Source organism: Lissotriton vulgaris, chromosome 1_1, assembly GCF_964263255.1.
Source record: "Lissotriton vulgaris chromosome 1_1, aLisVul1.2, whole genome shotgun sequence".
Classification (NCBI taxonomy): Eukaryota; Metazoa; Chordata; class Amphibia; order Caudata; family Salamandridae; genus Lissotriton; species Lissotriton vulgaris.
The window spans coordinates 2,102,603,717-2,102,631,603 of NC_141685.1; the positions used below are offsets into that span (position 1 = coordinate 2,102,603,717).

General features: G+C 47.5%; 1 protein-coding gene across 2 annotated transcripts in view; it reads right to left on the minus strand.

The window, feature by feature from the left end:
* DCPH1 (damage control phosphatase 1) overlaps positions 1–27,887 on the minus strand; it is a 251,403-nt gene that overhangs the window by 134,222 nt on the left and 89,294 nt on the right. For both annotated transcript variants that reach the window (XM_086921320.1, XM_086921328.1), the window contains one exon: positions 23,309–23,408. In XM_086921320.1, the coding sequence (XP_086777446.1) occupies positions 23,309–23,355 (47 nt within the window). In that variant the 5' untranslated portion in view covers positions 23,356–23,408. The remainder of the gene's footprint in view (positions 1–23,308; positions 23,409–27,887) is intronic.

Genomic DNA, 27,887 nt, shown 5'->3' on the forward strand with positions numbered 1-27,887 from the left:
AAAATCACCTCAGATGATTTAGAGTCCTTCTTGACCCCTGTAGAAGCCTCTACAGTCGGTTTTTTGACGGACTTGGCTACTTTAACCTGGTGGGAAGGCCCAGCCGAGCTCTCATCCAGTTTAGCCTTTTGCACCTGCAGTGCCTGCCTTTCCCTCTCCTTTACACTCACGTGAGGAGATTCGATAGGCCCTGGCTTGCCAGACCTATCAGAGGTCACACGCACAGCCTTTAAGGGGGGTTCAGTTGAAGTGTCCACAGACGATCCGCCCCTCTTCAATGAAGTCTTTGAAGATGTTGATCTGGCATCTTCCTCATCACCAGACACTACTTCCTCCCTCCTTTCCAACTTCCTGAGCCACAGAAGCAGCCGTCCTTCACGATCACGGAGGGTTTTAACAGACATTCTCCTGCATATACTACACTTATCGACCTTATGGTCTGGGTATAGACAGTAAATACAGTCTTGATGTTGATCCTCTGTATAAAGTCGTTTTTTGCCACAAGTGGCACAAGACCTGAAAAGGCTCTTCTTTTCCTTATCAGCCATGACAAAGCTGAAAGAAATCCTTAAAGAAAACTGTTTAAACAGTACCTCAAGTTGAAGTTAGAGCAGAGCTCTAAGGAGACTCCCTGTCACCAACGAAGCGGTAGAAAATCTGAGGCTCTGAGCTTTCTCAGGAAGGTTCTACAGGGTGAGGCTGATCTGATTGGTTGCTAAGGGGACTTTGGGTCTTTTTACATAATGACAGCAATAGGCTGCAAAAGATAATGAGGCCTAGGCCTAAATTTTTTACCTTTTTTACACCTATTAGGGTGTATTTACCTAGGTATATATATATATATATTATTACCGAGGCTCCCATTCCGACGACGGGGAATGATACAAGCAATGGGAATCTATGAAAGTTCCAATACTGGAGTAAATATGTTAGTATACATATGAGGGGATACGGGGAAAAACTGAATGCATTAATTTTCCCCAATATTTTACGGGATTGTTTCAGATTTTAGGTAGTCTATTGCGTCCACAGGAAATACAGCAATTGTTTGTATAGTAGGTTTGTTCGTGGATCACTTTTTCTGCAAATGAATTGTAAATACCGTATGCAGTAATATACATAATGTATTATCTAACCTTAGAGTCTATGGTGTGGACTAGCTCCACGATGATCTTGAATCTAAAGATATCTTCAATGAGCACAACCTGGTTTAGACACACTCTTGATACAGATCCAGTCTTACTCATAGTAGCACAGACCTTAGACATTCCACTTTTGCATTAGACCGTGGAAGAAAGAAATTATCTTAAGTGGTCCCTAGGTAGGGACCAGGAGGAGACCAGATGAAGGAGCTTGACAGAAATTGGGTGTGAGAGGGTCTTCTAAACAACCCTGAGTGATGTTCAGACCAAGACAATGCTCCACTTTATAAATAATTTCTACCCACCACCGAGATGGGTCAATATATGTAGGACACTTAAGGTGAGAGAGGTTTTTCACAACATCCCGATTAACTGTCTTACGAAAATTGTTTTTTGTGGACCATTTCTTGATTGCCAACTGATAAATCAATGCACTACGCACACATATGCTGTTTTAATCCTTTTGTAATTTTGTATTCTGTTTTTAATGTAATGGTTTTGAGTAACCAAACAATAAAAAAAATCACTCACTCACTCACTACGCACACATAACCCAGGTTTGTTAAAGAGAATTATGAGTCGATAGGTGCTACAGAGGCTATCTAGGTTTGAAAAGCACTCTGTAGCACCTTTCCTACTTATAGCTGGGGTTTCTCATGAATCAGTGACACCAGGCTCAACATGGGCCAAGTGTATGCTTAGAGAGGATTTTTCTACTGGATAATAGGGATGTGAATCTTAGAACTTTTAGCAAGACAAATTAGTCCTCATCACCAACACCCAACTGGTTTACCCTACACTGATGAATGTCGAACTGTTAAGCAAAATTCAAGTATGCCAGGAAGAACTGGGCATTTCCTATGTTCACAACTTCAGAAGCTGGAGGATGCAAAAGGTCCGACGGCCTAGGAAGTTGTTGCTTTAGAGAAACAGCAACTAACTTTGACCCGTGTATCAGAACTTTGTGGACTGTTCTTAAAGGGTATATAAGTTCTGGTCAACCATAAGTAAGACAACAGCATTTTTGTAATCCTTCTCTTGCATTTTCCAAGAGATAATACTAAACATTCTTTCCCAAGAGTGGTTTTAGTTTTCTTAATAACCTCCGATTCTCATATTAGATTTACTAGTTTGTTTCCTTTACCTTTGTTTGTACTTTCTATAGCCCTCAATTATTGAATCTGACCTTTTTGCAATAGCTGAATCTGGACTTTTTAAGAGTCTTGAACTATCAATTGTATTGATGTTTGGCTGCATAAATATTTCTGTTTTCTCTGAGGCAGGCAATGCTATTGTGCCAGGTTACCAATGTTGAGCCACCGATTCTCTTCCTACATAAATATGCGTTTTCTCAGGTTACAATTTTAGTATGAGACAGTGAACTGCTTGCAAGGAAAACAGTCCACCTTTTCTACAGAGATGGCAAGCCACAAAAACAGGCCTGCTAGTGACACACTTGCCCATAAACTTTCAAAAACTAAGAAACCGTGTACACTATTCACTGAGAACAGAGAATTTGCAGCACACAAAAATGTGCATGTTCCAGGATTTACGTCTGGCAAAAGACATTGTAAGCCAGTACAACCAAGACAGAGTTCTCCCTTGACAGACGTGTTGGCACTGGGTTCTCAACAAGCTCTTAATAGTTAACATTGCTAAATGTACAACCTTAAGTCAGCTGGGACATCAGTGGAGGGTAGACCCAACAAAGGAAAAAAAACGAAAGTAATCAGTTTAGCACAAGAGGAATAGCTAGGTCTCTGACTGAAAATGACCGTAAACTGGTCAAATTGCAAGACAATTCAGAAGGCCATATAGGAGAGTAATGGAAACAAAATCAGAAAAGTGTGGCTAGCACAGCAGCCCTTCCTGGATACTAAATAAATCTTATTGGGATCATCACCGGCCTTCTGCCACGGAGAAAAAGGAAACAGAGGCCACATATTAACACATCGTTTTGGACAATCTGTATGGAGGTAATAAGCTTGTTATTGTCAATGGACTCAACACAGGTTTTTGAATCTATTGGTAATATAATTCATACCCAAGGATTTAGCATTTGTAGAAGACTGTTGTCAGCAAGATATGTGTAAAAGATGTTTTGGGAGCAGTAACTGCTCTGTGCAGGAAGCAGGACTCAGCACAGAAGATACCGCTGGAATTCTGCAGACCATCCATTCAGGGTCCTACACAGATCGCTCAATCAATCAGGGATTTATAAAGAGCGCTACTCACCCGTGAGTGTCTCAAGGCACTGGGGGGAGGGGTGGGTGCAGCTCCGGTTCAGTCAAAAAGCCAGGTCTTTAGGTTTTTCCTGAAGGTGTGGAGGGTGGGGGAGAGTCTGATGTTGACGGGGAGCTCATTCCAGGCTTTGGCTGTAACGCAGGAGAAAGCTCTTCCGCTTGCTCTGGTTCAGCGGATGCGGGGCGGTCTCTGCAAGGACAAAGTCGGCGGGGCGGAGAGGAAGTTCCTCTTGGGTACGTGGAAGGAGACTCTCGTTGAGGTATTTGGGTCCAATGTTGTGGATGGATTTGTATGTGTGTGTGAGCAGTTTGAAGGTTACTCTCTTCTCGACTGGGAGCGAGTGGAGGTGTCATAGGTGTTGGGTCATGTGTTCGTGCTGTGGGGTTCTAAGGACGAGTTTGGCTGCAGTGTTCTGGATAGTTTGGAGCTTGTAAAGGAGAGTTTTGTTGATTCCGGCATAGGGGGCATTGCCGTAGTCCAGTCTACTGGTAATGAGAGCGTGGGTGATGGTTCTTTTGCATTCGGGGGATCCATTTGAAGGTCTTGCCTAGGATTCGGAGGCAGTTGAAGCTGGTGGAGGCAACAGAGTTGATCTGGCGGGTCATGGTGAGGGAGGAGTCGAGGATAATGCTGAGGTTCTGTGCGTGGTCTATCGGGGTGGGCGGGCTCTAGAGGGTGGAGGGCCACCAGATGTTGTCCCAGGCGGAGGTGGAGGGTCCGAGGTTGAGGACTTCGGTCTTCTCTTAGTTGAGCTTCAGGCAACTGCTTTTCATCCAGGCAGTGACGTCCTTCATTCCTTGCTGGAAGCAGAGTCTGGTGTCTTCGAGGTTCTTGGTGAGAGAGTGAATGAGCTGGGTATTGTCGGCGTATGATACTATGCTGAGCCCGTGCTGTCTGACAATGGTGGCCATGTAGATGTTGAAAAGTGTAGGGCGGAGTGCTGATCCTTGGGGTACTCCGCAGTTGATCTCTGTGGGTTCAGAGAGGAACGGCGGAAGTTTGATCCTCTGGGTTCTGCTGGAGAGAAAGGATCGGATCCAGGAGAGGGCGGTTCCACGTATCCCAGCGTTGTGGAGTCTGGCAGCGAGGGTGTGATATGAGGCGATGTCGAATGCTGCGGAGCGGTCTAGTAGGATGCGGGCCGTGGTGTGTCCCTGGTCAATTAGCATGCGGATGTCATCGGTGGCAGCTAGGAGGGCAGTCTTGGTGCTGTGGTTGCTGCGGACACCGGACTGGGAGGAGTCTCGGATGGAGTTCTCTTCGATGAGTGTTTAAAAGTCTCTCAGTGACTTTGGAGGCGAAGGGGAGGAGAGAGATGGGCTGGTAGTTTTTCAGGTCTGTGGGGTCGGCCGTGGGCTTCTTAAGGAGGGGTTTGACCTCTGCCCGATTCCAGGCGTCTGGGAACATGCCGGATCAGAAGGAGGCGTTGATGGTACGTCCTAGTCCGGGTGCGATGGCGGCCCTGTGGTAGATGTGCGGTGGGCAGGGGTCCGTGGGCGCTCCAGAGTAGGTGCTTCTCATGGTCACAGTGGTGAGTTCGACGGTGGCAGGATTCCAGGTTGTGATGGTCGATGCTTTGTCGGTGGTAGTGGCAAGGGGGGTGGTGTCCGGTGTCTGTTCGTTGAAGTTGTCGTAGAGGACCTTGATTTTCAAGCGGAAATAGGAGCTGAGCTTGTTGCATAGTTCCTGGGATGGTGTCACGTCCGTGGCGGGTTTGGCGAGTTGTTGTAAGACGTTGAAGAGTTCTTTAGCATTGGTTGCGTTGGTGTTGATTTTGTTCTTGATGAAAGTCAGCTTGGTGTCTCTCATACGCTGGTGGTAATCCTTCAGGACGCTCCGGTAACTGTTTAGGTTTTCTGGTTTCGACAGGTTTTCTCGAGGCGTCTGCAGGAGCGGCTGCCTTCTTGCAGTGGTGAACCAGGCGGCTTTCAGGGGTAGTAGTTTGCAGAAGGGTGAGAGCTTGTCAGCGCAGCTGGAGAGCCAGCGGTGAAATATCTTGGCTGCGGAGGTGGCGTCGGTCATGGCGCAGGGTGGATCTCGGAGGAGGGTGGTGTTAAGATGCTCCTCTGTGATCTTACTCCAGTTCCTTCGAGGTGGGTGCGGGGGAGGGGGAAGGGGGCGGGGGGGGGGGGGGGGGGGTTGGGTCCGGTGGGGTTGTTGAAGGTGAAGTGAACGCAGTGGTGGTCCGTCCAGAGGGGCTGCAAGGTGTGGCTGAAATGGCTGTTTCTTCCCTCCTGCGAAGATGGGGTCGAGGGTGTGTCCTGCACTGTGCGTGGGAGTGGTGACGAGCTGCTTCAGGCCGAGGTTGGAGAGGTTGTCTAGGAGGGTGATGAGTCGGGGTCGCTGTGGTTGTCGAAGTGGAAGTTCAAGTCTCCAAGTAGGATGTAGTCCATAGAAGTGATGGCGTGGGGCGCAACGAGGTCGCAATGGTGGTTGCGGCCTGGGAGCACGGTCCGTGGGGTCTGTAGGAGAGGTTGTCGCGTAGCGTGGTTCTGGGGTTAGTCTGGATCTGGAAGTGGAGGTGCTCAGTGTTGGAGTGGGAGGGGGGGGGGTCGCTCGGATTGGAGGTGGAGAGGAGAAGGGAGGTCTTGTATGCGATGGGGAGTCCTCCTCCTGGGCGGTCCCTTCTCTGGATCTAAATTCCGTTGGAGATGGCGGTGGCGATGTCCGAGCCGGAGGTGGCGTTAGTCTAAGTTTCCCTGTCCTCACCACATGTACAACCTAGGAAAAACACTGATCAGCGCAAACCGCACCCACCATTATCAACTCCTCAGTCTTTAGGAGAACCTTCCTGAATAGCTGTAAATAGGCAGCAGTCACAGCTCTCCTGGAAAAACGCGCTGCAAACCCGAATAAACTCGGCAACTACAGACTCATTTAGCTTCTTCCTATCCTGTCAAACGTCCTGGAGAAAGAGATCTGCACATCAAGAGTAGCACCACCGCCAGGATTCAACCCAGTCAGTGTTCCGTAGCAACCACAGAACGGAAACCGATCTCCGGGAAGAAACAGAGGACATCCTGTCCAGCATGGACAGAAGTGAAACAGCCGCTCTCATCCTACTTGACTTTGCGGTGGGTCTCAGGAATTTAAGGATCCCCCTCCTCTCACCCCAGAGATGGATCTCCTCATTCCTCTCAGTGGGTAGCTGGGTTTTTGTTGCAGTACTCCCTCCACTTTTTGATGCAACTTTGACTGAGGTGCACTGGGTCCCTGCTAACCAGGTACTAACCAGGTTCCCAGTACCAGCTTTCTTTCCCTAAAAACGGTATCACAAATGGCACAACTTCAGCAACCCCTATACGTCCCTAGTAAATTGTACCCCTTGTACCTAGGGCAGGGGACTTTAGAGGATCCACTAGAGCTGGGGCACAAATTGTGACATCCTAGGGACCGCTCACCAAGATCATGCACACTGCCACTGTAGGCTGCATGTCTCAGTGCAGAGAAAATTGAAGAGTCAGCATGGCACACTGCCCTGTGTGCCATGCCCTCATACACTGCATGAGGTATAAATAATTCACCCCCACAGCAGGCCTTAAGACCCTAAATCCATGTGCACTATATGCCATGTATTGACATATCTGTATGAGCAGATATGACCATGCAAAATCTAAGTCCATTCTTGGATACTGTAAGTGCAAAGGAACACCATAGAAAGTACATGGGTTGGATACTTGTCATTACGAGGTTCCTAGCTCCACGATAGCTTCACTGTACCCAAAGATGTTTTGGTACCAAGCATATCGTTTTAATAAATCCTCCCTGAGAAGTTATTAATAATTGTTTGGAGGAGACTATTTTAGAGGGTCCCCATAAAACCTACCAAGCACTGTTGTGGTCTGTGACTAGTCTTAGCCAGCCTGCTACCACTAGACATGTTTCTGACCTCTTGGGGTGAGACCCAGTACTCTCAGAGGCCAGGAACAAAGCCTGTTCTGGGCAAAGGTGCTTCACACCTCCTCCAGGCCAGGAGAGCCTGCCAGGGCGGTAAGCCTCAAAGGCGATGCCAACTTTGAAATGAAACCAAGGCACCTCCTGATAGTGGAGAATGCCAAACCCCCTTTCCTGCTCCCCTTTTGGCAGGTGGACAGGTGGGAAAATTAGTTAGATTAGGAGGTGTGCCCACATTCAGCCAGCACCACCCCTATGGTGCGGCAGGCATGTGGACACTACTTTTCTAATTCCTCCATCTTGTGATAGAAGGAAATCAACCTATCAGGGCCAGGGTAGTATCCCTTCCCACAGGAAGTGATCACTTACAGGGGGACACCCTAAAGGTATATAGCCCATTGGCTACTACTTGTCATGCCCTTTAAAACCGCTAAATTTAGTATTTAGATGGCACCTCCCTTGAAGTAGAAGAGCTACTCCCCTGCAGCCACCGAACCACGAAGTCTGGTTTACCAATCTGCTGCTCCCCAGGGACTACAACGCAGCACCCAAGCTAGAAAAGGTACATCAGTTCTGGAGGATCAGATCTGTCCCCCACTAAGTGAGAGGACAACAGGATTTACCGGAGCCGTGCTGTGCCAATACCCAGAGGACTGAACCACCTACGCTGAATACTGAGAAGAAAGAGTCCAATCAGGACTCCAATTACTCAGGATGCAGACACCCATAGAGTGACTTTGAGAACCCAGACACCTGCTCCATGAGTGACCCCGCTGTCCCGGAATTGTCTCTGCAACCTGCCTGCACCTGACCGCACGGACCATTTCGATACACTATGCCTGGCTATCCTTTCTGTTCTGCACTCAGCCCACCAATCCTGGGTAATGACGAACCAGCTGTGCTCCCGTGGTTCTGAGGCCCTTGCAACCTGCTCCCTTCAGTAGGATTTCATGAGACTTACCTTTGTTTCTCTGTGCCACATGTTTTCAGGTGGCCCCCTTCTTCGTAGCGGGCCGGCTACCAACGACCTCAGCACCATGCTCCCAGCCGAATCCAGGACGCTCCCGATCTTCTGCTGCTGGAACATTGGACCTGGTCCTGCTACTTACCAGAGTCTGGAAGGTGAACTTTGAGAACCCACTGTGTGATTTTATATGCTTTTTCGTATTTTCTCCCATCGACTTAGATTGTGTGTAACTGTGCACAACAGTGATTTATTTTGCGAACTTTAAAAAATCATAACTTAAAAAGTACTTACTTTAGAATTAAGTCTTGAAACTCTTAGTGGTGATTAGTTCATGCTTTACAAATACCGGGTGTTTTCACACTAGTTTGCGCAAAATGTAAACAGTGGTAAAGAACTTAACCATCAGACAACATTTAAGCTCAAAATAAAACAAAGTATCCCAGTGCAAAAAAAGTGTCATGATTTGACAATAAAAGTTTATTCAAAGAGTCTGTTACAATTTATAGCTTAATAAAAAATGTTTTGGCAAATCACAAAGTATCAACGAAGGATCTAAATATATCAAGGATTCTGGATGAATACTGACTGGCAATAGATCTCACCTGTGAGTTGCAGAGATTAGGCACATGGGGGAAATTAACTGGAGTTAAGTTTTTGAGCCACAAAAAACACACTCGAAGAAAAGCAAGGAGTAAAGTATGTCCAAAAAGTCTAAATGTTCTGTGCACTATGAGGTTTAGATGGGATCTGAAGAAGATGAAAGGTCTTTGGAACAGCTCCTATGCTGCTCCCCATTGGTCATTTTTGATTTTAGAAAAAGCAGGATTCTAGGAATAGATCAATGCTTCTGTCTGCCCCAAAATTAATGATTTGGGAATTAGCGATTAAATGGCCACGAGGATTCACCCTCTGTTGATCAAAGATTTTGAAAGAAAGCTGTCCACCAATAATTGGCCGAATTGGTCCCCTCTATTTTTCATACCTAAGCTTCAAGCTGCTGTAGAAAGAGCATCAAGAAACTTGCACAAAGAGTTTTTTTTACAGTAAACCAGACCTCATGGTCCTGCAGCATGCACATACTCTTGGCCAAAAGGCCTGGAGACTCAAGTTGTCAGTCATTTTGATCGAAGCATTGATTATTGGTATTTTCAGCAGACAAACTTGGCCAAAATCTCTGATGATGCTACATACAAGTTAAAATATCCTGCTAGGGAAAAGCAGACCTTGTCCTGTGGCTTGTTTTAATTTCTGATTCTTAGTAAATCCCAATGGTGGCAACTGGGCCACACTCCTGATGGAATATGATTTGCATCTATGTCATATTTAAGCTCCAAGGTCTTCCAAACTGGTCTAGGCTACTTCTAGCCAAGGAAACCTATAACTAGTCTTAATGAAATGGACAACACTATATTGACAAAAAAAGAACCAAAGTTATTTTTCCTAAAATACAATTTCTACGTTTGTAATGTAAACACCCAACTTTCTTCTAAGCAAAACTAAAGGGTCGCCGCAAGGCAGCCTTGGACAGCTCCTTTTATGAAGGTAAAATAACTTAGTTATAAAATTGTTCTATTTAAACTATGGCCCTGGTTCCCGTGAAGGGTATTGGTTATTACCCGGTAATGCTCTGTGTATTTGATGTTTTGCACTAATTGAGAGTTTTACCATGTTTAGATAAGAATCTTTTCAGATGTTCTTGTAGTCCGTAATGTCCCTCGGCTTGGCAGGAGAAGAACGGTATTCTTTATATTTAAGTATGAGCTTGACAAGAACAACATTTATTGCGCTACATAACATTTTAAAACAACTTTGTAATTTGAGGAGTCAGAATTAATCTGTATACCAAACACATGTAAAAAGAGAAATGCTGCTACCAAAAGCTTGATTTATCCAATTTGGTAGTAACGTTGGCAAGCGTCACCAAAAAACAAAAATGTCAGACTTTATGAAACTTATTTTTTTCACTTTAATTAAAAAGCACGGGGGCATGGCCAAGATGGCGAGCGGATAGGACTTGTTCCTCCGAGTCTCCTCGCTCCAGCTGCCCAACCCGGACTCCATACAGCAATTTCCCACCCTTGTTCCTGCACAGAGAGACCTAGCCACCACAATGACCGCTGACGGGGGCTGCCCGGAAAGGCACGGCGCCGGTGAACTGGGAGTAGAAGAACCGGAGTCCCAGAGTGCTGAGTAGTTGAGGAAGGAAATGGCGACCAACACTCACCGGGCCTGCTGATCGTCTGGCCGTGCTGAGTCAGATGAGGTTGGGATCCACCCAGATGCCGGTGCTGTCGAGGAATTGAACAGAGAGCCGTCGCGAAGCAAAGGGTACCAGTCCGATTCCAGCAAAGAAGAGACAGTTGGGAGGCAGACTGGGCCGTAACAGACAGCTGCCGGTGCCAGTGGGAGTTAGAAGTACGTGCAAAGCGGCCGCCCCAGCACAAGGAGCATCAGCCAGGTAATTGGACTGGCATGGGCTACAGACACACTCGGCTGGCCGCCGGAGGCTCGTGGGCAGGCAGATTAAGCCCCAGTACCGGCGCACTTGGCGTGGGAGTGAACGGCGCACCTGACACTGCGACCACGACGCAGGGGAGTAGGCCCTGAAGGCCCGCATTGACACGGAGACGATGCCTTTGTCCTGACGTGGCCTACGGCAACGAGCAAGGGCTGGCGCATCCATGGGTGCTGACGAAGGCCTGAACGAGAGGGGGCTGCGGAGACAGAGGGTTATGTTTATGATACTTGTGTCCCTCCTGGGACACCGTATCAAGTGTGCGTGTTAGTGTCCCTGTGTGGACACCATACGGCAGTGAGGTGATCAGCTGAACTGTCACTTCTGACAGTTATCAGCTGATCACCGAGCTGGCAGCAGTTCGCTCCGACTACTGTAGGAGTATTCGTGTTGGTCTAAAGGAATAAACATAACTTGACGATACTTACCGTGTTGGAGTTCATAACAAAACTGGCGACTAGGTGACCAAAACAGAATCCACGCGCCAAGAAGGAAAAACATATTTAAAGAAAATGACCGGCGGAGAAATGAATAATTAATATAATAAGGACAGTTCAAGCTGAGGAAGTGCCAAGGAAATAGCCAAGAAATGAACAGGTACAAACAAAGAGACGAAATGTAAAGTCTGAGATTTCAGCATTTCTAAAAAAAAGTTAAAGACTGTTTGACAAGGCTACGTATGTGTAAATGAAATGAAGCACGCACGGTAAAAATATTGGGCAGAGAAAAATTCATAGAAATGCAAGCATCGCAACGTACAAAGGACAGTTGTGAGGTGAAGAGATCTGCAGATATTCCGACGTGGTGTCGCGAAAAACTTTCTGGTATGAATATCGAGCGCACATACTGAGGAGTGTAACGATATAAAAAAAAAAAGAAAAGAGACTGCGTTGTGTGCCAAACTCTGTGGAGCTAATCTAATTGGAGTAAGCAACTGTCAAAACGGAACAGCCGCGACCAACTGTTAGTGTCAGGCGAAACCGATATCAGCTGAAAGTGACATCATCATCATCAACAGAACGTGGCGGCCATTTTGAAGGTAATCAAATAAAGCGCATTACGGGACGGTCTAGTCTTCCAGCGCTCATCGTAAACTAACATAAAATCGGCAAACTGCAACGCGACGCCTCAGCAAATGTAACAGGATTAAAAAGAAAAATCTAAGAGGACAGCGCACACTAATTTGAGACGGTAAAGTTATAAAAAAAATAGAAAAAGCAGATTTTAGTGAAATGTGACAAACTTAATCCTCATGAATTACTCTTGTACTGAACGAATGTAACAGGTCATAGAGAAGTAAGTACACTTAGAACACAATTCATTAACATTACCAATAAAATAAAACAAATAAGCAAATGAATATAAACAGAGAAATATATCGATGAATCTAAAAAAATTAATTAAAAATTCAGAGACTGAGGCTGACTATATTAGATCACGCCCTTATAAACAAAGTGTTATAATTCAACCAATATAGCATCTGGCTGCATCTTGAATCTCTTGCCCCCAGAATCTTTTCTACGTGCTGGTAGTGGGAAGAGTGGAGGGAACATTTCCTCAATTACATCGCCACTCTAGAGCAAGATGACGAAATAAAACCAGAAAAGTACAAAATGCTAATGCACAGTCTAGGGGCAGGAGGAATAAAGGTGTACAATTCAATTAACAAAAAGGTAAGAGCTGAAAATGAAGGGGATTCACAAATGCAATTGATGACTTAAATACATACTACAAACCAACGGTCTGTGTGGGAGTAGACAGATATACGTTTTTCCACAGGAAACAGGGAAAAGAAGAGGCAGTAGATGATTACGTCTCCGCACTTAAAAAATTGGCATTAAACTGTTGTTTTGGTGATCTTCATGATGGGTTAATAAGAGATCAAATTATGATGCAAGGCTCCAATGAGAACATTCAAGATAACCTATGGGCAAAGGGTGAATACCCACTACAGAATATTATAGATATTGCTAGAAAGGCGGAACTCACAGGAAGATGTGCTAAGGCAGTACTGAAAGAAGACAAAACAAAGAAGGAAAGTGAACATGTGAGTAGGGTGTCAGTTCAAAAAAGTTGGAAACCTGGAAAGCCGAATTGGAAAAAGAAAGACACCACGCAAACTTACAGTAAAGCACAAACACAAAATAAGAGATACTGCTATCGATGTTTGAGCACAGCTCCATTTCACCCCACCTGATCAAACTTCATTGGCTCCCAGTGAGACTGCGCATTCAATTTAAAGCCTTAACCCTGGCTTTTAGAGCTCTTAAAGATCGAGGCCCTACCTACCTGCGCCTCAGAATGAGAATTTCACAAGCACCACGAAACCTCAGATCCAACCATCTCCGCCTTATGATCTGCCCCCGTTTCCGCCTGGCACGTACGGGAGGAAGGGCCTTTGCAGTGGCCACTTCCAAACTGTGGAACCAGCTGCCCATAGAGCTAAGATTTCTGACGTCAGAACCTCTATTCCGGAAAAAACTCAAGACCTGGCTTTTCTCCATGATCTAATTATACCCTCTCCCTTCCACATCCCCCTGACCCTTTCGAGATAATGTCTTCAGCGCCGGGACACCACTGTCGGAGGTAGCTGAGTGCTCTACAAACTACTAAATAAAATAAATAATAAAATAAATATGATTTTAAATGTCCAGCCCGTGAAACAAAATGCCATTCTGTGGTCTAACTGGACATTTCAACAAGGCGTGCAATAGAAGAAGACCACAACGGGTGAAAGCAGTAGAGGACAAGGAAGATGTGTTTGAAGAAGAATCAGATGAAGACATCAATATGTATATACTTAACATTGACGATGAACAGGATAAGGACAGTGGAACCAAAAGTAAGGCTAAAACAAGGAAACCGGTGTGTGAAATGACAATTGGTGGAGTGGAAATAAGCATTGTAGCGGATTCTGGTTCACCCTACACTATTGTAAATGAGAAAGTTTGGAGCACAAAATTCAAGGAAAAGATTGGCGAAAGACTTAACAAACCGGATATTGTGATAAAATCATTCAATGGACGGCCTATTGAAATGTGTGGATACAGAAGACTAAAGTTCATTTTCAAAGGCAGAGAAGCAGATTGTAAACTTTACGTTTCCAAGGTGGGTCCATCCGTCCTTGGGCGGATGGACCAGGGAAGCCTGGAAATAATGCTTGACCCAAACAGTAGTGAACCAGTGCTGAGCGTAACAGACACCAGCGACTATGCTAGCAAAATACCCAAAAGTATTCAGTGGGAATGTGGGTGTGTTGAAGGGGTACCAACACAAAATAAAATTGAATCACACATACAGTGCACAAAGCAAGAAACATACCATTTGCCATAAGGGAGGAAGTCAGAAACCAACTAGACAAGCTACTGATTGATGAAATAATAGAAAGAGTGGAGGCATCTGAGTGGGTTGCACCGCTTGTCGTCGCAAAACGTCCTAATGGCAAGCTGAGACTCTGAATAGACCTTCGTGATTTGAATCAAAACATCATAGTTGAACAATATCCTCTCCCAAACATAAATGAGATGTTGTCAACGACCAAGGGTGTCAAATGGTTTACCACCATCGATCTAAAATCGGCATACCATCAAGTACAGCTTAATCGAGAAAGCAAATCATTGACAACCTTTGTGACGCCGTTTGGGTGCTTTAGATTCACTAGAGTGCCATTCGGTTTGGCTTCTGCGGCTGCACTGTTCCAACGATTAATGAAGAACATAGTTGAGGGCGTCACCGGTATATTATTGTTCCAAGATGACATCCTAGTGATGGGTAAGACGAGAGAGGAGAGAGGAACAATATTGAACGGAAAAGGATTAACTGCAGAGCACTCAAAATGCAAGTTTGCAAGCAACTCAGTGAATTATCTGGGCCATCACATAACTGGAGAGGGCATCAGTCCAAAGAACGAACTGATCCAAGCCATAAAGGACTCGCCTGTACCCACCAACAGAGATGAGCTGAGATCATTCCTCGGGTTAGTGGAATACTACTCGAAGTTCATCAGTAATTTTTCAACAAAAACATATACATTGAGACAGCAATTGAAACTCAAGAACAAATTTGAATGGAATGAAGAATGTGAACAAACCTTTCAGGACCTGAAAAACGACATGTGCAAAGCACTGCCTCTACAGGGATTTGACCCCAATCTCCAAAACTTTGTAACAACCGACGCCAGTAACAAGGGCGTTGGAGCTGTACTCACGCAGAAAGATACTAAAGGAGTGGAGTACACAATTGCATTTGCATCACTAACGACAGCAGAGGAAAATTATTCTGTAATAGAACAGGAGGCTCTGGCCTGCGTCTGGGCACTCGAGCACTTCCGACAATACATATGAGAAAGAAAAGTCAAACTTTGCACGGACCATTAACCCTTAACAAAGGTGCTCACCACTAACGGGTTATACACGGCATCACCACAGTTGGCGAGAATTTTGATGCGTCTATTTGACTACATCTATGACTAACAATATGTTCCAGGCGTAAAGAATGTGGTAGCGGACTTTTTAAGCAGAATGCCACTAGAATCGGAAAACAACACTGAGACCAAAGAAGTGGATGAACCGTGTGTAGCAAACATATGGGAGTGTACTAGCGGAATAACGAAGGAGAGGTGGCTGATGGAACAGAGTAAAGACAAAGTGAAAGACAAATTATCAATGGAAGAAGGATTACTAGTGAGGAGTGAAAGGTATGTACCACCTACTGCCCTCAGGAAGACAATACTGAAAATATGCCATGAGGGACACTTAGGCATAGCAAAAACCAAAAGCAGAGTAAAGAACATGTATTGGTGGCCGGGGGTTAGTCTGGACGTGGAGAGAAAAATAAGAAATTGCAGGTTATGCATGGATGCTGACAAGACCCAAGTAACATTCAAGCCACCACTACATCCCATACAGTGTCCTTCCATGCCATGGGAGAGAATAGGAATTGACATAATGGGACCTGTGCACAGTGACGATGAACAACAATACATAATTGTCATCATTGATCATTACAGCAAGTGGCCAGAAATGAGGATTACAAAGAAAGCAGACACACGGCTTGTGGTCCAATTCCTGGAAGATACTTTTACACGTGAGGGACTGCCTAAACAGGTGGTGAGCGACAATGGAGTGCAGTTCACGTCTGATTTATTAAAGGATTACATGTCGAAGCACAACATTGAGCATAAGACAACTTCGCTCTACCATCCCGCAGGAAATGGAGCAGTGGAAAGAATTAATAGAGTCCTCAAAGGTATCATCCAAATATCTAATTCTAACCAGCTGGGCTGGAAGAAGGAAATACTTAAGACGGTGTGGGCCTATAGAATAACACCATGTGAAACTACAGGTCACAGTCCATTTGAACTCATGCGGGGGCGTACGCCACTCACAAAGGACCATGTGGGCTGGGTTAAGGCTGCTCGTAAGGTACACTGGTCATCAAAGATAGTGAAGGAGAGGCTAGCTCAAGCACAATCCAGGAGCAAGAGCATCTATGATAGTAAACAAGGATGCAAGGATGTAGCTATCAAGGCAGGAGATGCTGTCAAGGTAAAGAAGAGCGGACACATTGGCAAGGGTCAAGAAAGGTATACCAAACCCGTGACTGTACAGGAGGTGTACTGTAATTCCGCACGCTTAAGCGACGGCAAAGTCTGGCACTTCTCAGCTTTTTCTGCCTACAAACATCCTCCGGATGAGACGGAAGAAAACACACCCATCGTATCTACTGAAGAACAACCTGGAGCGCGAGGAGATAGCGTTGTCAAACAATACTTTTCAGACACTGAATCGGACTATGAATGGCCAGCACCTTCAAAAGAGAGGAGAGGAAGCTGTATGCTTGAGGACACCAGGCCAGAGGACTCTTCAACTGAACAGGCCAGACCAGAAGGCACCAGACGCAAGTTACCTACCATTCCGTTGTGTGAGCCTACACAACCAATCAACAGAAGCAGGGCAGGAAGACTGTTGGGACCACCTGCCAAACTAAAGGACTATGTTTGTGAATAGAGGAGCTTTATGCTCTTTCTTGTTCTTGTTGGTTCTTGTTCCCTAAGGGGGAGGATGTGTTATGTTTATGATACTTATGTCCCTCCTGAGACACCGTATCAAGTGTGCGTGTTAGTGTCCCTGTGTGGACACCATACGGCAGTGAGGTCATCAGCTGGAACTGTCACTTCTGACAGTTATCAGCTGATCACAGAGCTGGTAGCAGTTCGCTCCGACTACTGTAGGAGCATTCGTGCTGGTCTAAAGGAATAAACATAACTTGACGATACTTACCGTGTTGGAGTTCTTAACACAGAGGCCCGGGCCCTGCCGAGTGAAGCTGAGCTGAGGCGAGAGCTGGGAGAGAGAGACACCGCAAGCTACACCTACGCTAGCGAGGGACAGTAAAGGAAGCGAGAGCCCGAGGTCGCACGCGTGCAGAGCCATACTGACCCGCCTGATGGCGACTTAACAGGGCACGCCAACAACACGTCCCCTGCGGTCCGGCCCTATTGAGAGTCTGCCTAGTGGCGTATCGGCCAGTGTCTTCGCCTGGCGCGCCGGGCCTAGGAGCACCTAGGGAGGCAGCGCGGCTGGAGCGTGGAATGGCCTATTGAGGAAGCTCCAGGGGCAAGCGGGGACGCAACTGTGCAGTCAGGCATACCGGCTGATGTGAGAAGCGCATAGAAACGGGCTGGAGGCTGTGTAAGCAGCCAGGAATGCTCACGTCGCCTGTTTCAGTGTTTGAGCACAGTCCTCTAGAGGCGCCCATAAGGTAGAGTACTGAGACAGTGTGCGACAGGGAGCGACGGCAGATAGTGGCCTGACAGCTGAGGGGGAGTAGTAGAGAGAGCCCACACTGGAGCGTGCATCAGACACCGCAGGCATATCCTCACTGCAAGGCAAAAAGGACAGGTCCCTGAGGGACAAGTTGACCAAAACGCTACAGCAGGGCACAGGTGGGGACCGCGTGGCCTCGCGGTTACCTGGCTCACCTGAGAGGGAGGAGACGGGGGGCCCGATCATGTGCACCTTCCTACAGACACTGTTTAACAGGCTACGGGAGGACTTTTAGACCCTAAAAAACGAGGTGGCTGGCGATGTGAAAGAAATTCGGCGTGATGTGGACAGGATCGGTGAGCGAGTGGCAAGCATGGAAGACCAGGCTAGAGAGAAGAGGTGGCGCAGTTCCAGCAGGAGGTGATACGATTGCGGGACCAGAAGATTGGCCTCCAGGCGCACGCGGAGGATCATGAAAACAGCTCCCGCCGGAACAACATCTGCGTGAAAGCTGTTCTCCGTCGTACTTAGAGATTTGCATAGATCGTGCGCACAGGATGGAGGTGAGGAGAAAAGCCCCGGCGCCCACACCAGACATCCTGGCCTTCCTCCCGGACTTCCCCCTCAAAGAGCGTATCCTACGGGCGGCCAGAGATAAGCAACCGGTTCATTATAAGGGGCACAGTATAGCCTTATATCATCTCCATCATGCTACAGAAAAGAAGAGAGTTCAAGGAGGTAACTACGCATGTGAGAGATAAGGGAGTGGCGTACTCTTGGGGGCACCCTTTCAGACTGATCTTTAAATGAGATGGCAAGCTCCAGCAAATCAGATCCCTGCAGGACGCTTTTAAGATGCTTGGCCTGGAACAGGAGAGCCACGAGGCTGCGGCCAGTCAGGAGCGCAGGCCACCACAAGAGCGTCGGCAGGAGACGCCCTTCTGCTACTTCCCTGGGGCCAGATCCCACAGCCATGGCGCAGGAAAGACAGTCCAACCTAGAAACAGTCCTCAAGGATACTACAACGCAGGACAGCTCATGAACTGTTGAGGGACGCCACATGCAATTGAGATAAGCATGACACGGAGGAGGCGGCAGGGGGGAACGGGTAATGCCTGGCCAACAATGCCCCATCTAACTTTTCTTTCCAGGCACCTGCGACTAAGTCCGGTGGATACCGAGGCTGCACACTGCAGCTCTTGTACATTACCTTGGGCTAACTGTTGTTGGGTTGATTGGGGTTAGCGAGGGGCAGTCCGATGTCCAAGTTACACGCCTATGCAAGGCCCCTGGAACGTACAGAGTATCCTCGCCAGGGTACACACTCCACCATAAATAACTTTGGCCCACAGACCAACTGTTCCTACACAGCGGAGGACAAAATATACCATGGTAGCCCACACACCTCAGCCTACACCTCCTAGTTATGGCTCGGGAGATAGTGAAAATGGTCACTCAATGTCAAGGGGCTAAACAACCCACTGAAGAGACGCGCCATCCTTTCATACTTAGAACGCACGGAGGCCGATGTATGCCTCCTCCAGGAGGCACACCTTCTTGCTAAGGACTGCCACCGCTTGTGCTCGAAGGCGTTCCCTCAGCAGTACTTCTCTTCCACAGGGGAGAAAAAAGACAGAGAAGCCATTCTTATATCCAACCGTTGCAAAGGAAAAGTGAGGGAGAAGGTAGCTGAATTAAAGGGGAGGATCCTGGCGTACACTATTCAGTTTGGCACTCAGACCCTCGTAATAGGCTCACTCTATGCTCCTCAGGGCAAGAGGGATTCCTTCAAACGGCTTTAACGGACGTCATGACCCCGCAGAACCACATGACAGTGGTAAAGGGGGGGGGGGTTGGGGGGGGAGGGGTGGACCTCAATCTAGTCATAGATTCGGACAGGGACAGATCACACACTTCCTACTTCCACAAGGGAGAGAGGTCAGTGAGAGAAATTGCTGAAAGAAATAGGGCTAGTGGACATTTGGAGGGAGGCTCTCCCCAACTCCACACAATATACATTCTACTCTCACGCCCATAAGTCTTATGCACGCCTAGACTACTTCCTAGGTAGGAGGGAGATTAATAAGGTGGTACAGGCGTCGACTATTGAACCTGCAGCCCTCTCAGACCACGACACATTGTCCCAACAGATACAGATAACATCGGGCCCACGCCACTCTGGAAGCTGGAGAATCCACGCTCCGTAACAAAACAGTAGCACAACAGATTTCCAAATGCATTACCGACTACTTTACTCTAAATGACACTCCAGGTATGGCTGCCACCACAGTATGGGAGGCCATGAAAGCAGTAGTACGAGGAGAGCTAATAGCAATCTCGGCAGCACACAACAGAGAACGCAAGGATCTACAGGCCAATTCAGCAGCACAGGTGCAGAAATTGGAGCGGGTGCACAGTAGGACAGGGACGCCAAGAGTTTGGCGTCAACTGAAGGCCGTCAGAGCACAGCTGGCAGGTGTCGACTTAGATAGAGCGGAGTATGCTGCAGTCCGACTGAAACACTCTTATTACGCTGGGGGCGATCATACGGGCAGACTATTGGCAAACAGGCTGCGGGCCCAAAGACAGAAGACAACGGTCTCCTCTTTTTATAGGAATGGCCAATCAGACGACATAGGGGATCAAGAGATAGCCCATACTTTTCAAGGGTTTTTACGAGAGTCTCAATGCTGCAGATACACCGGCGGAACAAGACACCACAGCATATCTGCAGTCCGTCGACATGTCCTCACTAACTCCAGATCAGGCAGCAACTTTAGACGCCCCCATCCATATAGAGGACGTTATTGCCGCAATCTCGCGTCTCAAGGTACTGAAGTCACCAGGCCCAGACAGGTTCCCTGCCCATTTTTACAAGAAATTTTGTTTCCTCCTCGCCCTGCTGCTGACGAGGCTATTCGATGCCCTTGGAAGCATAAATCCGATCACGGCCTCGAAGCTGGCAGCGGAGATAGTGGTTTTACCAAAACCAGGCAAGGATAGACAGCATTGCAGCTCCTACCGCCCAATTTCTCTTCTCAACGTAGACTTCAAAATCTTTACTGGAATACTCGCCACACACCTCAGCCCCCATATGCCAAACATAATTGAACCCGACCAAGCCGGGATTTATTCAATATTGCCAATGTGGAGACAATACCAAGAGAATACTCCACCTTATAGACAAAGCCCTTCAAACACACGAATGGATGCGCTTTTACTAACGGTGGATGCTGAAAAAACGTTTGACAGGGTGGATTGGGGATTCTTGGGGCAGGTGATGACAAAAATTGGGCTGGGAGAGAAATTCTGGGATTGGGTATGATGCTGCTACACCGGGCCGACCGCCTCCATCAGAGTTATTAGCACCCCCTTGCGACCGTTAACTAGTCAGAGAGGAACAAGGCAGGTGTGCCCGCTGTCCTCGCTCTTATTCGCACTGTACATCGAACCGCTGGCGCAGAGGGTCAGCGACTGCTCTGGAATTAGAGGCATCCCATTTGCGGGGGAACACACCCTGTAAGCCTACATGCAGACGATGTGATGGCGTCACTGTCTGAACCTCACTCCCCGCTTTCCTAGAAGGCTAGAATCATTTGGTAGGGTTTCGGGCTTCCGGGTCAGCATGGGTAAATCTCTGATCCTAAATCTGAATCCGACACGAAACACATCGGACCCAACCGAGGGATGGCTGTCTGGCATTAAAATGATAGACTCTAACCCATACCTAGGGCTGGTATTAGCGGCCACAGTATGCCAGACGATTTGCCTGATTTAAGCTAAGCTACAACGTCAGGCGGAAAAGGACCTGGGAGCCTGGAGTAAACACCCTCTTTCCTTATTAGGGAGGGTAGCAGCAGTTAAAGTGTCGCTGTTGCCAAAGGCACTAAACTTGTTTCAGACCCTGCCGGCACTGCCCTGTGAGGGGGTGATTGTATCGCTACAACGCAGTATCAACAATTTTGTGTGGGCGGGGGCCCGCCCTTGAATGGGTAGGGCTTTAGGGTACATGCACCCCGAAGACGGGGGCCTGGGGATACCAGATTTTCTCAACTACTATACTCAACTACTATAAAGCGGTACAAGTGAGATATCTTCTTGAGTGGGAGAGACCAGAATCCAAAAAACACTGGTTATTCCAGGATCGGGTGCTGGCGGGTATCCCACTGTGGAAGGTCCCCTTATTGAAAAGGCAACAGCGCCCTCGTGGCTTGATGGGCTCCCCAATCACCAAGTCTGTGCTGAAAGTATGGGACGAAGTAGCGAGCACTAAGAAGCTCACAGCCTTCCCGTCTTCATTGACCCCATTATTTGGAAACAGTGACTTCACACCGGGAATGTCAGATAAGGCATTTGTGGGGTGGCGGAAAAACCGTGCCGTTCGGTGGGCACCTCTTCGACATCTCCGGCATACTCTCTTTTTCTCAAATGAAATTAGATTACGGAATTCCCGAATCCAAACGGTTTAGATATTTACAATTAATACACTGGGTGCAACAGGAGGGGATGAGGGAACAGGGGAGCTGCAAATTGACCAAGTACGAAAAATGGCTAACCACCAAACTCACTGATAAGGGGCTGATCTCTGAAATGTATGCTATGCTCCGCTCCAGCCGAATGCCACAGACCACACCGAGTCAAAAGAGATGGGAGAGAGAACTAGGGGGCAACCTCACACGAAAGCACTGGGAGGGGATCAATTACAGAGCAAAACACACAGCCTGTAACGGGGCCAGTATCGAAACAGCTATAAAAATAGCAACTTATTGGTACCTCACACCGGCGCTCCTTCCCAGAGGCAACTCAAATAGGAGCTCCAAATGTTAAAGAGGGTGCGAGAACGAGGGTACACTGCTCCATATTCTATGGGAATGCCCAGTGCTGTCCAATTACTGGACTAAAATCCTGGACGAGGTGGATGTGCTATTTGATACAGAGATCCTGCAGCTCCCAGTATATGTGGTTTTGGGTCTCCCTAATCCCATCACATTCCCGATCAAAAGCATGAGAGGCCGTCAGATGGGGCTAGCACTGGGGGCAGCTCTGCAGAACATACTGACACACTGGGGGACATCCAGTTCTCCCACAAACAAAGGCTGGCTACACCGGATGTGGCACCTCTTAGGGATGGAACGCATATCGGCCACACTAAACTCAGAAGATGTTTTCCAAAATGTATGGAGCCCCTTCTTGAAACTGCTCTCATCAGAGTTCAACAAAATAACTCTACCCAAATATGTGAGAGTGCTGCGGCTAACAGATTTGGGGACAGAACAAGGCGTGTCCTCAGTGGCCCAATAAGGGACAACAAGGTTAAGAGGCAAGAATGGGACAGACATGGACCACGGACTATCAGACAGGGTGGGGGGTGTTCAAGTTTTTGTTTCACAGTACTAGGCGGACTCTCCAACTAAGTAATTCATGTGCCGCCTCAGAACTGATTGCATTGATTGACCGAAGGCAATGGTACACTGTCCAATCTAGAGCAAGAGCACGTGAGCATTGTAAATCATGCAGCAAGTTAATGCCTATATCTGTCTATTGATTCGTTTTATTGAAAAGGCCAATAAATACATTTAAACATAAATAAAAAGCATAATATTCTCTTAAATGTCAGAGTAAGAGACACACAGAAAGATCTACAGGATAAACATCAGTATTAACTCAGACTTGGGTACCAAAAGGTGGTACATATTAAATGTTTTGGCTCTGTAAAACTTTGTACAGATTTTACTCCATAAAATGAAGTAGCACTTTTACGTTTAAAAAAAATACAAACCCTGTATATTTGCCAGATAGTGAGCAAGGGACTGCCACTTTGTTCATACTGGATTACTGCGTAATGACTGTTGCTGCCAACGGTTCAGTTGTAATATCTCCTGAAGGAAGCCAAACACAAATGTCAGAAATGTAATTTAAAAGTGCAGCAAAACAGACAGCAAGCACAGGAAATGGACACCAGTTTCTAATTTCAAATCATACATCTGAGCAGTCGGGATTATGTGTTACAAAGAGAGTACAAAGTTCCTCAGTGTTGATGTGTTGGAAGGGAAGTGTGGTTAGTGGCCAACTGATTGAGTGTGTAATAAGGAGAGGAATTCTCCTTGTAGGAACTAGGGCTCTGACACACCTAGCAAGCTAGGTGTCATGCTTCATCATTTGAGCCTGCCCCTCGCCTGGTCGGCGCTGCAATACCTGGCGGGCACCCAGAACCGGGGCTCTTTGTCTGGGATCTTTTGTTCCTGCCGGTTGGTGCAGTGGGGGTGAGGGGCCTAGTGTGTGTAGATGAAGGAGGGATAAGTGGATTAAAATAGGTCAGTTAGTCCTAGCCAAACTTTTATTCCAAAGGTAAACTGCCTAGTTAAAAGGTGGAGAGGGGCTGAGAACTAGTAACTATGTGTCTAGTGGTATGTGCTCTACTCTCGGGACGGTATCGGCGGCAGGGTAGGTCTTTACACGCGAGCGTCTCACACCCCTGGACCCAGCTGGCGTCCATATACTGCCGGACACTGCAGCTAGCACAATGTGCGGGCAGTTTAGGTCTAATATGAACATACAGGGTATGTAGTTTTCACTTACCTTGGTGTAGATATTTTATTATACTGATCCTGAAGAACTGTCCTGATAGATTTGACATTCGCGACACAAAACATGTTCATCACCCGAGAGTAGAGCACATACCACTAAACCACTCTACCGCCCTCACTCTACCCCCCTCACTCTACCGCTCTACCGCCCTCCCTCTACCACTCTACCGCCCTCACTCTACCACTCTACCGCCCTCACTCTACCACTCTACTGCCCTCACTCTACCACTCTACTGCCCTCACTCTACCACACTCACTCTACCACCCTCACTAAATCTACCGCCCTCACTCTACCACTCTACCGCCCTCACTCTACCACTCTACCTCCCTCACTCTATCGCCCTCCCTCACTCTATCGCCCTCCCTCACTCTATCTATCGCCCTCCCTCACTCTATCTATCGCCCTCCCTCACTCTATCTATCGCCCTCCCTCACTCTATCTATCGCCCTCCCTCACTCTATCTATCGCCCTCCCTCACTTTATCTATCGCCCTCCCTCACTCTATCGCCCTCCCTCACTCTATCGCCCTCCCTCACTCTATCGCCCTCCCTCACTCTATCGCCCTCCCTCACTCTATCGCCCTCCCTCACTCTATCTATCGCCCTCCCTCACTTTATCTATCGCCCTCCCTCACTCTATCGCCCTCCCTCACTCTATCGCCCTCCCTCACTCTATCGCCCTCCCTCACTCTATCGCCCTCCCTCACTCCATCGCCCTCCCTCTATCGATCACTCGCCCTCCCTCTATCGCCCTCCCTCTATCGCCCTTCCTCCCTCTATCGCCCTTCCTCCCTCTATCGCCCTTCCTCCCTCTATCGCCCTTCCTCCCTCTATCGCCCTTCCTCCCTCTATCGCCCTTCCTCCCTCTATCGCTCTTCCTCCCTCTATCGCTCTTCCTCCCTCTATCGCTCTTCCTCCCTCTATCGCTCTTCCTCCCTCTATCGCCCTTCTTCCCTCTATCGCCCTTCCTCCCTCTATTGCCCTTCCTCCCTCTATTGCCCTTCCTCCCTCTATTGCCCTTCCCCCCTCTATTGCCCTTCCCCCCTCTATCGCCCTTCCTCCCTCTATCGCCCTCCCTCCCTCTATCGCCCGCACTCTATCGCCCTCCCTCCCTCTATCGCCCTCCCTCCCTCTATCGCCCTCCCTCTATCTATCTATCGCCCTCCCTCTATCTATCGCATCACCACAGCATCACTCAGCACTACCACAGCATCACTCAGGGGCACAACATCACTATGCGCTACCACAGCATCACTGAACGCCACTGCATCACTCGTCACCACCACAACATCACTCAGCGCCACCACAGCATCAATCTGTGCAACCATTCAACAACAACTGGTTCAAATATGTTCTCTCAATGTTTCAAGCTTTATTACAAATGTCACAAAAACATGTTAATATTTCACTTCTGTTCTTGGATTTTCGTCACAATAAATACACTGAACATAATCTTCACAAAAGTTATTTACAAAAGTTTAAGCTATTGCCATTATAAATTACAATAACTTAAATGTAAGTATTAGTTATTTAAAAAAATTAAAAGCCATTGTTATTTGTAATATCAATACATCCAAGTCACGTAAATAAAACACATATTGCATTACATATGCTATAGGTGCCACATTTGCGAAAGTTAAAACTATTGGAATTGTAAATGACAAAGCTATTAATTTAGCTATTTTTAAAACCAACACATAAATACAACTTGTGTCATTTACAATACCAAATCGCTCAAACTTTCCTAATGCGAGACCTATTGCATTGCAAATGCTTGTTTCTTCATGTTCTGGTTTAATGCCTTTGCTACTTCCCGATATGTGGGAGAGGACAACTTTCGGCCACTCTCAGCTGTGTGTCTATCAGACTCTATTGGACATATGTCCCCCCCTTCACTCTTGTATACTTCTGAAAAACAAGCATTGGGATAGCCAATAGGTCTCGCCTTTGGGACCTTATAAGTATTCAGTTATGCAGCATAATATCCTTGGTGCAACAACATCAACTGTTGCATGGCTAAACACTTATACGGTCCCAAAGGCGAGACCTATTGGCTATGCCAATGCTTGTTCAATATTATATACAACAAGCCATAATTGCTGCTTTTTTATCCTATGCAACTAACAACCATTGACAAAGCCAATAGTCCTCCCTTGTTGTAGGTATGATGTTACTTATTGTATCATATATCTGGATGCAATGACAGAAACAGTAAAATACAAGTCGGGTGACACACTGTGCTAAGCACAGAATTTTAGCTCACGTGTTTTTAAGCAACACCCTTAATTACATTAGCCACACCCCTTTGAGAGACCCACCCCCCCAGTTTTTCCATCCCACTTAAAGCCCTGGAGGTGGAAGGTATGGTGTAAAGGCAAGAGGAGAGAGAGGTAAAACCAAAGGTGGAGAGGTGGATGGTAAGGTGTAAAGGGAAGAGGAGAGAGAGATAAAAACCAAAGGGGTGAGGTGGAAGTGAAGGTGTAAAGGCAAGGAGAGAGAGATAAAACCAAAGTTGGAGAGGTGGAAGGTAAGGTGTAAAGAAAGGCAAGAGGAGATATAACTGGCTACGTGGATATGGTGGGGCGGGGTGGGGTGGGGCTGGGGTCACAGGGAGGAGGTGGGGTTTGTGCACAATAAGTGTGCATGATAGTTTGGCCAGCCATCTTGAGCCAGCCAAATAGTAATGCGCACTTAGAATTTCTCCACCTGGCTGTGCTTCACATCCAGGTAGAGAACATGCACAGGGTCCCATGCACTGTCTGAGTGTCTGAGCAGCCAAACAGGAGACTCAAGGACAGGGACAAATGTAAGAACATGAGGTGAGAGAGTGAGGCTGAGAAACAAACAAGTATAATCAAGGGACGGGTAGAAAGGAGGGGGACGAAACTGCGAATATAAGCAGCACTAAAGGTTCGCCGGAGAGAGGACAAGAGAAGGCCTGGTATTAAAACACAACTAAAGAGAGGCACGGGGACGGAGGGGCGGCGCGGGCCCTCGAGTGAAGACCGCCTCACAAGCACCGGTCCCAGGAGCTGCTACCGGCCGGACGAGTGAAGAGCGGGCCTGCCCCTCAAATAATGGATCTCGAGCCTCTCTGGGGGCCAGGGCTTCTGTGCACAGGCACTCCTTGAAATGCCACCCCGGAGTGCCCCCGCCCCCTCCTCACGGCCGCAGGCTCGAGCGCTTCATCCACTACCAGCAAGAATGGCAGAGTCCATTATCCTGTGTAGCTCCCCCAGAAGGCCTAATCAGTGTCACAAATACCTTTTCAGTCGAGACTAAAGCCTCTTCAGGGGGGAGGACATGTTTTAAAGATCATTAAGGGCCAAGCGAGCTGTGCACCTTTGTAAGGCAGCGTGAAAGGGGAGATTTGGGTTCAGGGACAGCCCGGGTGCTGCTGATGTGAGCCCAGCATCTGATGTCACGCTCTGTACCCCACTTTACGCGCCTACACTCACCGACCTGGGTGGTCTTTCATGACTGCATGGAGAACAGCAGAGGCACGCAAAAAGTGTGTTTCGGCGAGGAGGGGATTAACTGCAAAGCTCTGCAAGCCCGTCTAACATTCTAGGTTTACTTCTGCAAATGTTGCTGTAATATAGCGCTCCGAGGCAGAACACGCGCTACAGAACACGTGGAATTTTACACGATGTAAACAAGCCAAGACTTTGGACTCACCGCTTGCCTGAGGCACGGAAGAGCTTTAAAAACATGCAATCCATTGATCAATAAACGTGTGGGCGGTTCCGAATCTTAAACAACCTGCGCGCC